Below are 13883 nucleotides of genomic sequence, written 5' to 3' on the forward strand. Positions count from 1 at the left end.
TTTCATTGTTTCACGAAGCCTCGATCTGCCCACCACTACTCAACAGGGACTTGAGCTGCGGTATTCTTCTTCGCTCAAAACGTAGAAAACCTAATGCAATTTTACGGCTCCAGACCAATAAACTTTCTTGTTGGTGGGTACCATAAAGCGGCTCTCCCTCTTGATCCACTTCTGTGCTCTTGGTGTCGTCATGCAGAAGTACAATCCGTAGTTTGAGGAAAAGCCCTAGCGCCTGCTTGGACTTACCATCCAAGCAGGGAGACCAGCACAGAGATTTGGGTGTGGGCAAGATGGAGGTAGGTTGACCATTGTTCATTTAGACATACCACCCACATTGTTAGGATACAAACCTGGTTGAAAATGGGCAACAAATCTCTTGTAAAGAGTTGTGCATGTAACACAAATACTACTGCAAAGTCTGAAAGTGACTTACACAACTCATCATAGCCACAAGCAGAAGATGCACCTCTTGTAAACACGCATGATGATAAGGACCTCCTGCAAACCTGTATGACGGATGATTATAGTGAGCACTCCGGAAATTTCCCACAATCAAGCTGTCACCTTAACAGGGACTTGAGCTACGGCATTCTTCTTCGTTCAAAACGTAGAAAACCTAATCCAATTTTACGGCTCTAGACCAATAAACTTTCTTGCTGGTGGGTACCATATAGCGGCTCTCCCTCTTGATCAACTTCTGTACTCTTGGTGTCGTCATGCAGAAGTACAATCCGTAGTTTTAGGTAAAAAAGCCCTAGCGCCTGCTTGGACTTACCATCCAAGCAGGGAGATTAGCACAGAGATTTGTGTGTGGGCAAGATGGAGGTAGGTTGACCATTGTTCATTTAGACATACCACCCACATTATTAAGATACAAACCTGGTTGAAAATGGGCAACAAATCTCTTGTAAAGAGTTGTGCATGTAACACAAACACTACTGTAAAGTCTGAAAGTGACTTACACAACTCATCATAGCCAGAAGCAGAAGTGCACCTTCTGTAAACATTCATGATGATAAGGACCACAACAAACACATCACACAATAAACTGGTCGCCTGAACAGGGACTTGAACCCTTGACCCTCAGATTAAAAGTCTGATGCTCTACCTCTAGGAGCTAGGTTGACCATTGTTCATTTAGACATACCACCCACATTGTTAGGATACAAACCTGGTTGAAAATGGGCAACAAATCTCTTGTAAAGAGTTGTGCATGTAACACAAACACTACTGTAAAGTCTGAAAGTGACTTACACAACTCATCATAGCCAGAAGCAGAAGTGCACCTTTTGTAAACATTCATGATGATAAGGACCACAACAAACACATCACACAATAAACTGGTCGCCTGAACAGGGACTTGAACCCTGGACCCTCAGATTAAAAGTCTGATGCTCTACCGACTGAGCTATCCAGGCTTCAGTAAGATGGGGCTCTGGACGAAACAATCGCCTGGACTCCAAATGGAAGTATAAGTCGGTGAAGACCATTAAGCTTTTGCCATGATCACTGTCTTCTGGATAGGAGGAGGGTAGAACCCTGATTTGCACATTGCCTGGGAACACACATTGTTATGGCACAAATTGGTTGGAAATCAGCCAAGTCATACAAAATGCACAACTCACCATGGCCACAAGAACACTGTGGACCTCCTGCAATCCTATATGACAGATGATGATAGTGAGCACTCTGGAAATATCCCACAATCAAGCTGTCGCCTCAACAGGGACTTGAGCTGCGGTATTCTTCTTCGCTCAAAACGCAGAAAACCTAATGCAATTTTACGGCTCCAGACCAATAAACTTTCTTGTTGGTGGGTACCATAAAGCGGCTCTCCCTCTTGATCCACTTCTGTGCTCTTGGTGTCGTCATGCAGAAGTACAATCCGTAGTTTGAGGAAAAGCCCTAGCGCCTGCTTGGACTTACCATCCAAGCAGGGAGATCAGCACAGAGATTTGGGTGTGGGCAAGATGGAGGTAGGTTGACCATTGTTCATTTAGACATACCACCCACATTGTTAGGATACAAACCTGGTTGAAAATGGGCAACAAATCTCTTGTAAAGAGTTGTGCATGTAACACAAATACTACTGCAAAGTCTGAAAGTGACTTACACAACTCATCATAGCCACAAGCAGAAGATGCACCTCTTGTAAACACGCATGATGATAAGGACCTCCTGCAAACTTGTATGACGGATGATTATAGTGAGCACTCCGGAAATTTCCCACAATCAAGCTGTAACCTTAACAGGGACTTGAGCTACGGCATTCTTCTTCGTTCAAAACGTAGAAAACCTAATCCAATTTTACGGCTCTAGACCAATAAACTTTCTTGCTGGTGGGTACCATATAGCGGCTCTCCCTCTTGATCAACTTCTGTACTCTTGGTGTCGTCATGCAGAAGTACAATCCGTAGTTTCAGAAAGTACAAAGGCCCTAGCACGCGGAATTACATCCAAGCAGGAGTTAAAGATTAGTAAATGTGGGCAAGATGGAGGTAGGTTGACCATTGTTCATTTAGACATACCACCCACATTATTAAGATACAAACCTGGTTGAAAATGGGCAACAAATCTCTTGTAAAGAGTTGTGCATGTAACACAAACACTACTGTAAAGTCTGAAAGTGACTTACACAACTCATCATAGCCAGAAGCAGAAGTGCACCTTCTGTAAACATTCATGATGATAAGGACCACAACAAACACATCACACAATAAACTGGTCGCCTGAACAGGGACTTGAACCCTTGACCCTCAGATTAAAAGTCTGATGCTCTACCTCTAGGAGCTAGGTTGACCATTGTTCATTTAGACACACCACCCACATTGTTAGGATACAAACCTGGTTGAAAATGGGCAACAAATCTCTTGTAAAGAGTTGTGCATGTAACACAAACACTACTGTAAAGTCTGAAAGTGACTTACACAACTCATCATAGCCAGAAGCAGAAGTGCACCTTTTGTAAACATTCATGATGATAAGGACCACAACAAACACATCACACAATAAACTGGTCGCCTGAACAGGGACTTGAACCCTGGACCCTCAGATTAAAAGTCTGATGCCTACCGATTTACGTGAGCTATCCAGGCTTCAGTAAGATGGGGCTCTGGACGAAACAATCGCCTGGACTCCAAATGGAAGTATAAGTCGGTGAAGACCATTAAGCTTTTGCCATGATCACTGTCTTCTGGATAGGAGGAGGGTAGAACCCTGATTTGCACATTGCCTGGGAACACACATTGTTATGGCACAAATTGGTTGGAAATCAGCCAAGTCATACAAAATGCACAACTCACCATGGCCACAAGAACACTGTGGACCTCCTGCAATCCTATATGACAGATGATGATAGTGAGCACTCCGGAAATATCCCACAATCAAGCTGTCGCCTCAACAGGGACTTGAGCTGCGGTATTCTTCTTCGCTCAAAACGTAGAAAACCTAATGCAATTTTACGGCTCCAGACCAATAAACTTTCTTGTTGGTGGGTACCATAAAGCGGCTCTCCCTCTTGATCCACTTCTGTGCTCTTGGTGTCGTCATGCAGAAGTACAATCCGTAGTTTGAGGAAAAGCCCTAGCGCCTGCTTGGACTTACCATCCAAGCAGGGAGATCAGCACAGAGATTTGGGTGTGGGCAAGATGGAGGTAGGTTGACCATTGTTCATTTAGACATACCACCCACATTGTTAGGATACAAACCTGGTTGAAAATGGGCAACAAATCTCTTGTAAAGAGTTGTGCATGTAACACAAATACTACTGCAAAGTCTGAAAGTGACTTACACAACTCATCATAGCCACAAGCAGAAGATGCACCTCTTGTAAACACGCATGATGATAAGGACCTCCTGCAAACTTGTATGACGGATGATTATAGTGAGCACTCCGGAAATTTCCCACAATCAAGCTGTCACCTTAACAGGGACTTGAGCTACGGCATTCTTCTTCGTTCAAAACGTAGAAAACCTAATCCAATTTTACGGCTCTAGACCAATAAACTTTCTTGCTGGTGGGTACCATATAGCGGCTCTCCCTCTTGATCAACTTCTGTACTCTTGGTGTCGTCATGCAGAAGTACAATCCGTAGTTTCAGGTAAAAAAGCCCTAGCGCCTGCTTGGACTTACCATCCAAGCAGGGAGATTAGCACAGAGATTTGGGTGTGGGCAAGATGGAGGTAGGTTGACCATTGTTCATTTAGACATACCACCCACATTATTAAGATACAAACCTGGTTGAAAATGGGCAACAAATCTCTTGTAAAGAGTTGTGCATGTAACACAAACACTACTGTAAAGTCTGAAAGTGACTTACACAACTCATCATAGCCAGAAGCAGAAGTGCACCTTCTGTAAACATTCATGATGATAAGGACCACAACAAACACATCACACAATAAACTGGTCACCTGAACAGGACTTGAACCCTTGACCCTCAGATTAAAAGTCTGATGCTCTACCTCTAGGAGCTAGGTTGACCATTGTTCATTTAGACATACCACCCACATTGTTAGGATACAAACCTGGTTGAAAATGGGCAACAAATCTCTTGTAAAGAGTTGTGCATGTAACACAAACACTACTGTAAAGTCTGAAAGTGACTTACACAACTCATCATAGCCAGAAGCAGAAGTGCACCTTTTGTAAACATTCATGATGATAAGGACCACAACAAACACATCACACAATAAACTGGTCGCCTGAACAGGGACTTGAACCCTGGACCCTCAGATTAAAAGTCTGATGCTCTACCGACTGAGCTATCCAGGCTTCAGTAAGATGGGGCTCTGGACGAAACAATCGCCTGGACTCCAAATGGAAGTATAAGTCGGTGAAGACCATTAAGCTTTTGCCATGATCACTGTCTTCTGGATAGGAGGAGGGTAGAACCCTGATTTGCACATTGCCTGGGAACACACATTGTTATGGCACAAATTGGTTGGAAATCAGCCAAGTCATACAAAATGCACAACTCACCATGGCCACAAGAACACTGTGGACCTCCTGCAATCCTATATGACAGATGATGATAGTGAGCACTCCGGAAATATCCCACAATCAAGCTGTCGCCTCAACAGGGACTTGAGCTGCGGTATTCTTCTTCGCTCAAAACGTAGAAAACCTAATGCAATTTTACGGCTCCAGACCAATAAACTTTCTTGTTGGTGGGTACCATAAAGCGGCTCTCCCTCTTGATCCACTTCTGTGCTCTTGGTGTCGTCATGCAGAAGTACAATCCGTAGTTTGAGGAAAAGCCCTAGCGCCTGCTTGGACTTACCATCCAAGCAGGGAGATCAGCACAGAGATTTGGGTGTGGGCAAGATGGAGGTAGGTTGACCATTGTTCATTTAGACATACCACCCACATTGTTAGGATACAAACCTGGTTGAAAATGGGCAACAAATCTCTTGTAAAGAGTTGTGCATGTAACACAAATACTACTGCAAAGTCTGAAAGTGACTTACACAACTCATCATAGCCACAAGCAGAAGATGCACCTCTTGTAAACACGCATGATGATAAGGACCTCCTGCAAACCTGTATGACGGATGATTATAGTGAGCACTCCGGAAATTTCCCACAATCAAGCTGTCACCTTAACAGGGACTTGAGCTACGGCATTCTTCTTCGTTCAAAACGTAGAAAACCTAATCCAATTTTACGGCTCTAGACCAATAAACTTTCTTGCTGGTGGGTACCATATAGCGGCTCTCCCTCTTGATCCACTTCTGTACTGCTCTTGGTGTCGTCATGCAGAAGTACAATCCGTAGTTTGAGGAAAAGCCCTAGCGCCTGCTTGGACTTACCATCCAAGCAGGGAGATTAGCACAGAGATTTGGGTGTGGGCAAGATGGAGGTAGGTTGACCATTGTTCATTTAGACATACCACCCACATTGTTAGGATACAAACCTGGTTGAAAATGGGCAACAAATCTCTTGTAAAGAGTTGTGCATGTAACACAAACACTACTGTAAAGTCTGAAAGTGACTTACACAACTCATCATAGCCAGAAGCAGAAGTGCACCTTTTGTAAACATTCATGATGATAAGGACCTCCTGCAAACTTGTATGACGGATGATTATAGTGAGCACTCCGGAAATTTCCCACAATCAAGCTGTCACCTTAACAGGGACTTGAGCTACGGCATTCTTCTTCGTTCAAAACGTAGAAAACCTAATCCAATTTTACGGCTCTAGACCAATAAACTTTCTTGCTGGTGGGTACCATATAGCGGCTCTCCCTCTTGATCCACTTCTATACTCTTGGTGTCGTCATGCAGAAGTACAATCCGTAGTTTGCTGGTGGGTACCATATAGCGGCTCTCCCTCTTGATGCGTAGTTTGAGGAAAAGCCCTAGTGCCTGCTTGGACTTACCATCCAAGCAGGGAGATCAGCACATAGATTTGGGTGTGGGCAAGATGGAGGAAGGTTCACTGCATGAAAAGTGGGATTTTCGTCAGTATTCGGCACTGTAGATTTTCGTGGAACTTCAGGTTTATAGCTGTACACGGCAATTTACAGGCAACACCGAAAACTGCCGTGAATTGTCGGAAATTGACGTGGGCCTTGCTTGGCAGTTGTCCCCCCATGACCCCCCCTCCCTCTAATTCTACGGGAGGCTTTAACATGTAAATGAAAATGCTGTGAGCTATACAAATGCAAATTAGGGTAGCAGCAGGGGGAGTTTTACCCCAGGTGACATTTTTCTAAAAGGTATTAACTTAATTTTAAGAAAACTTCTTAAAATAGATCAGACTCAGTATAGCCTAATTGTAGACTCTTTAGTAGATTTATTTGATGAAAGTATGCTAGATTAATTACTGTGTATGTCATTAGTAATGACTAATTAGATGTAAAAAAAGATACACAAAATAATTTATTTCAACAGTTAGTTTAAATCAGGCTTTGCCACAAAGGTAAAATGTGCATTTCATGATTAATTCACAGTCTGAACCACTGTACATAGTGGCATGACTACAGTGACCTTTCTTTGGTCTTGCTCATCCAACATTGTCTGGTGGCATGGAGACAGAGGCACCACTGTACAGTTTTCTAAGAGAAGTCTTTCTGCTGACACCAACACTGTGCTTCACATAAAGCATATCAGCTTTGTCATTGCATAACAAGGTCCCAACCATTTGTCTCCTTAAAATACTGGCAAATTCAGCACCATATTCACATGTCCATGGCATATGAAGCTGTTGGCTCTGCTGAAATGGCCTCATAATCTAGACTTCAATTGTCCTATTGTTATTAAGCTTTCCCAGTATTCCATTAAATCTCACTGTAATTCACCTCCACACCAGTGTGTGCAGTGTTCACGCCCTGCTGGTTAATCAGCTTCTCTTTGTCTCTCTCTATCACTCTGCCCCGCCCCCTACCCCCGCCCTCACTGCTTCCATTTGAAAATAGCGGCGGGAGATTGCGGGAGATGAGTCCGAGAGTTAGAGCAAAAGCTTCCGAAATATGGGAATATTTCAGGCCAACTGGTAAAAGAGTTGTCGGTACACTCTGTCAAACTTCACTTGGAAACACACAGGAGTTGTTAAAGACATTTGGAGCGTTTTTTTTCTCTCCTCCGTATCACCTCCGGGACTCCAAAGATGCGCTCACAGAAAAGAAGAAGACAACGTAAGTATATGATTATTAATGAAACGCCGAGCTAGTCTGTACTGTTTATTAACTCTTGATCATACAGTGACTGTCTTTGGATGTTAAAAAGGCTACTTAGACTTGGCAGTAATGTTTTAAACCCCACCAAGTTTAAACGCGAGCAGCACAGAGCTGTGTGTCTGGGCAGCCTGGCTGCTTTCAGCGCCATTCATTACAGACAGAGTGAGTTGTTTTATAAAAGTGTATTTTTTGATTTTGTAATTTTCAGAAAGCAGTTCGCCGTCTTCACAACTCGGAGACAAACTGTAGCAGGCGCTACGAACCGGAGCAAGGGTAAGATTTAAAGAATATGCTTTCATTGAATGAATTTCATTAATTATTCTGTATAAGGACATAGATACGTTAATAGATACCGATCTTAACCGTACTTTTTTTTTTTTTTTTACAGACTAACCTCGCCTCATAACGAGGCCGTGACCTATATTTGCTCGGAGCTGTCTGCAAGTCCAGATTTACATGACGCTGATAATTACGCAATTGTGTGTAAGTATTTTTTACTTTTTCATCTTTCCTTGTTTAATTTTATTGTAACTTATGTTTTTTTATTCATACCACTCTCATGTAATTGTTTTCCAGCTGCCTGTAAGACATGACGAGACAGCACGCATGAGCTTCAGCTGGAAACCAGGAAAACCAGATGTGGCATCGCGGGCAGAAGCTGTGAAGAGTTCAGCTCGGAGTCGGTCGAGAAGAAAAGAGGATAAGATTAGATCCGTTTGGTTAATGTGAATATTTTTCAGGTGCATTCATAGATGTGTTGTGTCCATAAGCAGTGCATTGCGCAGTACTGATTGTCTTTATTGATTGATTTTACAGCTGCTGGAAGCGAGACAGAGTGTACTGGCTGTGGGTGAGGTGGCATTTGGAAGTGCGCCACCATAGAAATACAGGACAACGCACCACAGACGTCTGCTACATGGACCGAATTCAGACCGAATGCTGCCGGTTACCAACAGCTCCGAGGCGGCCGCGAGGGGTTGACAGTGCTGCTTCTCGTGAGCGAGGGATATTTGTTGTGTGTGCTGTGTGTCTCCGATGCTTTGTACATAGTTTTTTTTCTGATTGCGTTTGTGTTTTGTTTCAATAAAGCTCTATCTTTGAATAAACAGCACGTTCCTGGCAAATCATTTTAACTGTGATAATCATGACATGAATATACAACATAGCATATATGAAATATATAATACATAAATAAATAAATGGATGGATGGATGGATGGATGGATAAATAAATAAATATATATATATATATATATATATATATATATAATTTTATTATAATAATAATGGCCCAGGTTGACCAATAGCCTAACCCATGACAGACCTGCCAACCAATCACGAGAGATTTTTCTTGTTTAAAAGTAGTGGTTTCATCCAATCCTGAGTGAGGAAATTACAGCCAGGCAGTTTCCGACAATTTGTGGCACAGACGAACGTGACATTCGCAGCCTGTAAATTGTCAATAACTGCCGAAAATTAGGGGGATTTCCGGGCGTTTACAGGCATTTACGGGGACGGAAATTCCACTTTTCATGCAGTGGTTAACCTTTGTTCATTTAGACATAAATCAGGGTTCTACTCTTTTACCCGAATGTTTTACGTGGCATCGGGATGCCATGAAGCCTTCTCCATCTACCCTTGCACTTTCTGTTGTTTTGGGGAAGATTCATTATGCCTCTCCCAGCCGGAGAGGGGTTACCTTGCGCTCGCTGAGTGTAATGGAGGAAAAGAAAAAGAAAAAAGACTATCTCTGAGAAGCGGCTTCGAATACCTCTGTTATACAGAGGCCAAAAAGTGCTCTTCTCTCTTAGTTTGCCCAGACGCTCTTTTCACTGCGTTTTGGGGATGATGTATTTGCCCTCTTTGACATCAGAGAGGAGCTGACCTGCACTTTTATGAGTGTGGGGGACACAGAGCCAGGAGGAAAAGAGAAGCAGCTTTAAATACCTCTGTTAGAGCGGAGGCTTTATCTTTATTTTTATTTTGTAGAGGACCACTTGCTTTTAATTTCTGCTTTTGTCACAAAACAATAAAAATGAGTCCGACTTTGGACTAGGGGAGCCAACCTTTGCCAGTCCTTTAATTTTCTCTGGGATTGTCTTGCCCGCTGTCAAGCGGGGAGGGTTTCCCCCCCTACGGGGGTTAGTGACTCCTCTTTAACCGCCCGTGGAGAGTCGCGTCCTGGCGGGGATCGACTTGGACACGCAGACCTCCTGTTATCTCCTAGTGGGAGTGCATTTCCATACCCGCGCGGCCTGGTCAGAGCCTCTGAGCATCGCCCTCTCTCAGTCCGGCGACCAAGGAGGGCGAGGCGGGCGTCCTTGAGAAGGAAGGGACCTCCGGTGACCCTGGGAGGACATCTGGGGTCCCGTGGCCCGTGGCCTATTTCTCTGCAAAACTCGATCCAGTTGCAGCAGGCCTTCCGATTTGTCTCAGGGCTGTAGCAGCTGCTGAAAGGGCCTTGGCGGCATCACGTGACATAGTAGGATATGCTCCACTCACACTGTTAGTCCCACATGCTGTCTCTTTGATTATACTTGAACAAAAGGCTTCACATTTGTCTGCAGCACGATACCTACGTTATCATACAGTACTTCTTGACATGCCTAACGTAACAGTTAAACGTTGTACTGTACTTAACCCTGCTTCTCTTATGCCTACACCAGAGGACAGAGAACCACATGACTGTTTGGCAGAGCTGGCGCAAACATGCACACCTCGCCCAGATCTTTCGGAAACTCCTTTGGAGAATCCAGACCTCATTTTGTATGTAGATGGGTCAGCCTCTCGCTGCCCACAAACAGGACAGGGACAGGTAGGATTTGCTGTAGTTTCTGACACTGAAACTATGATTGCTAAATCTCTCCCAAACCATTTGTCTGCACAGGCTGCTGAGCTCATTGCCCTCACGGAAGCATGTAAGTTAGCTGATGGCTCATCTGTTACCATCTTCACGGACTCAAGGTATGCTTTTGGAGTGGTGCACGACTTTGGTGCACTGTGGAAACACCGACAATTTCTGAAATCTGATGGTAAGCCCATTTTACATCATCATTTGATCAATGATCTTTTGACTGCTATTCTACTACCAACACGGGTAGCTGTATGTAAATGCGCTGCACACACAGGAGCGCAAGATGCTGTCTCTAGGGGTAACAGTCATGCTGATATAGCTGCTAAAGCAGCTGCACGCCTGCCCCTCACACTTGACACCTTAGCTCACACTGCAGAGGATCACTTCTCCCTTCCAGAGTCTGTCATTGTGATGCAGACACATGCTACACCACAAGAAAGACAACAGTGGAAAACAGTAGGGTGCACCTTTAACAATGGCATCTGGCTAGGGCCAGACTCTAAACCATGTCTCCCAAAACACGTTCACACCGCAAGTCTTAATACCTGATTCTGATTTTTTGCTCAGATCCGATTTTTTGTTTGGCTGTTCACATTACCTTTCAAAATGTGGCCTATATCAGATTCCAGTGTGAACTGTTTGCGCTTTCGAACTGACCCGCATGCGCAGAAGAACAATAACAATGACGTCAGACGCAGCACGCTGTTGTACTAAGGTTAGGGAGGTTATGGAGGAAGTAATCCTTTTCGCTTTTATTTCAAAATGTTTGTGTAATGGCAGCCGTAACATTAATGAACAGGTGCTGAGGAGGAGAAGAATGAAGAGAAAGAGAGCCAAGTTGGCTATTTTGGCCTTTTGCGGGGTTATGGCTGCAAATTCACTACAGAGGTCTGTGTGGATGCAGAGACGAAGCCAGGAGTGGTGGGACTGTGTTGTGAATAGCTTCACAGAAACGCAGTTTATTCAAAACTTTCGGATGTCGAGGGCAACTTTTGATTATCTGTGTCAGCGACTCTCCTCCAGACTCCTACGCCAGGACACTCAATTCAGGCGACCCATCTCAGTGCGGAAACGTGTCGGAGTTGGGCTGTATTGGCTAGCAACGGGGGCAGGATACTGCACGCTGGCTAACCTGTTTGGCATCGCCAAGTCCTCTGTGTGCGCAATTGTGCACGAATTTTGCAAGGCCGTGCGCCAAGTCCTCATGCCCGAGTTCATAAAACTGCCCGAAGGAGATGCCCTCCAGAAGGTCCTACAAGGCTTCCAAATGAGGTGTGGTTTTCCACAGTGCGCTGGAGCAATTGACGGGAGTCATATCCCCATCATTGCCCCAGAAGAAAATCACGTTGACTACTTCAATCGCAAAGGATGGCATTCGGTTATTCTGCAGGGAGTTGTAGATCATGAGTTCTGGTAAGCCTACTACAATTATGAAATAATATCGCTCCTGTAATTTCTTTACTTTACTTGTGCTAGCCGTCATTGAGTGAAAAGTCAGATTTAGGTTTATACTAGAGCCGGGACTTTAACGCGTTAATTAAGATTAATTAATTACAGACTTTAATGCGTTAATTACTTCTCACTGTTCTCAGGTCAAATATTTATGCAATTAAAATGCGATTAATTTCGATTAATTGATTACAAAGCCTGTAATTAATTAGATTAATTTTTTTAAATCGAGTCCCGGCCCTAGTTTATAAAATTAATAGTTAAATAATGCTGCCTTGTGATACAGTATGGCTTGTTGTACCTATACCTACTGGTATTAAAATCTGATAGCTGATAGTCTGTTTATAGTAACCCTCTGTTTGTTTTGACAATCCCCTACTGATCATTTCAAATTTAGCCTACATATTTATTTAAAGGAGAATTCCGGTCGATTTCAACCCGTAGCTCTGTTGTTTGTAAATCAGGAGTACTGTCAATAGCGAGAAAAACGAAAACAAACGGTGCCGCCTACACAGAGTTATCCTTCTGCTAGATTTTGTTAGGGTTTGTTATTTTGTTTGTTTGTTTTTAAATGTTGCACAGTGCAGTAATTGATTTGTGTTTCTTTTCATAATTGTTTACATGGACAAAATTATAAAGTAACACATCACATGTCCCCCTAACAGTTTCACCAACATCTACACGGGATGGCCTGGAAGTGTCCATGATGCCAGGGTTCTTAGGAATTCCTGTGTCTTTGCATTGGCAGAGAGAGGGGAGCTTTTTCCACCAGTAAGTTTTTCATATACACACACACACACACATTATATATATATATATATATATATATATATATATATATATATATATATATATATATACACACACACACAAAATCCTATTTGGAAACAGTATCTCACTTTAATATTGCAGTTTTGTTACAACATATAAAAGGAGATGAAAATGTTTACAGAAACATATTATAACATTAATAAATTCAACTTCTCTTATTTTCCATTGCCAAAGGACACAGTGGAGATCAACGGTGTCCAAGTACCAATCATGCTGCTTGGTGACCCGGCGTACCCCATGCGGAGCTGGCTGATTAAAGGGTACACAGATACAGGGAACCTGACAGTGCAGCAAAGGTACTTCAACAAGCGACACAGCAGAGCCAGGGTTACGGTGGAATGTGCATTCGGCCGACTGAAGGGGCGATGGAGATGCCTGGGGAAACGGCTGGATGTGGACATCTCTACTGTCCCTACCATCATAAGTGCATGCTGCACTCTCCACAATGTGTGCGAGAAGCATGGTGAGGCCTATGAGGAACCTGGTCAAGCTATTCTTCAGGACAACAGGATAGCAGATGGAGAGGCACAAGATGCTGCTGAGCCAACAAGAGTCAGAGAGGCACTGGCAGAGTTTTTTTACAGCCAACACTGATTCACAAAAGAAAATGACAATGTTTAAACATAACATTTTCAAAGTGTGGAGTAACAAAACAATGTTTTCAATACAAATGGTAAAATGGTCAGTTTTTTGTTCTGGAAAAAAAATAAAATGCATCCCTGTTAAATTCTCAGTTGTGCAGGTTTATGTAAACAACTATAATAATTGCCATCAAATTTTCAACACAAGGATTTTTCTTGGCCCAAAAATAAGAAAGCCCGCTCGTTTTTATGTTCTCCTTTGAATGAATACTCCAAAAATGTGAATGTTCAAAATAAAATTATTCTGCTATAGTGCAAGTCTGTGTTGGTTTAATAACACTACACAACATTAAAACTGTAACCTGAAATCAAACTGTTAAAGATAATCTGAACTGTAATTAACCTTTATAATGATGGATACACTTTGCATAGATTGACTGAAAGCAATTCACAATATTGTGTTCTGATTTACTTTTCCTCATCATCTGG

The 13883-nt window shown here is 43.1% G+C and overlaps 1 protein-coding gene and 3 non-coding genes across 4 annotated transcripts; 1 reads left to right on the forward strand and 3 right to left on the reverse strand.

Annotated features, from left to right (window-relative positions):
- Positions 1–1345: 1345 nt before the first annotated feature.
- trnak-uuu lies at positions 1346–1418 on the reverse strand. The gene has a single exon. It is a non-coding gene; the product is annotated as a tRNA-Lys (tRNA).
- A 1600-nt stretch (positions 1419–3018) lies between these two features.
- Positions 3019–3095, reverse strand: trnak-uuu. Its single transcript has one exon. It is a non-coding gene; the product is annotated as a tRNA-Lys (tRNA).
- Positions 3096–4701: 1606 nt separating this feature from the next.
- trnak-uuu lies at positions 4702–4774 on the reverse strand. The gene has a single exon. It is a non-coding gene; the product is annotated as a tRNA-Lys (tRNA).
- A 1081-nt stretch (positions 4775–5855) lies between these two features.
- Positions 5856–13407, forward strand: LOC120547197 (protein ANTAGONIST OF LIKE HETEROCHROMATIN PROTEIN 1-like). Its single transcript, XM_039782675.1, has 5 exons — positions 5856–5861; positions 10567–10643; positions 11557–11946; positions 12648–12753; positions 12988–13407. Exons 1-5 carry the CDS (start codon positions 5856–5858, stop codon positions 13405–13407), a joined length of 999 nt encoding a protein of 332 aa, XP_039638609.1.
- The last annotated feature ends 476 nt before the right edge of the window (positions 13408–13883 follow it).

Source organism: Perca fluviatilis, chromosome 18 (genome assembly GCF_010015445.1).
Source record: "Perca fluviatilis chromosome 18, GENO_Pfluv_1.0, whole genome shotgun sequence".
Taxonomy (NCBI): domain Eukaryota; kingdom Metazoa; phylum Chordata; class Actinopteri; order Perciformes; family Percidae; genus Perca; species Perca fluviatilis.

Coding starts and splice junctions, on each gene's coding strand:
- LOC120547197 (XM_039782675.1), top strand. Junction 10,644..11,556: donor ACCATCTTCACGGACTCAAG/GTATGCTTTTGG, acceptor ACTCTCCTCCAG/ACTCCTACGCCAGGACACTC. Junction 11,947..12,647: donor GTTGTAGATCATGAGTTCTG/GTAAGCCTACTA, acceptor TCCCCCTAACAG/TTTCACCAACATCTACACGG.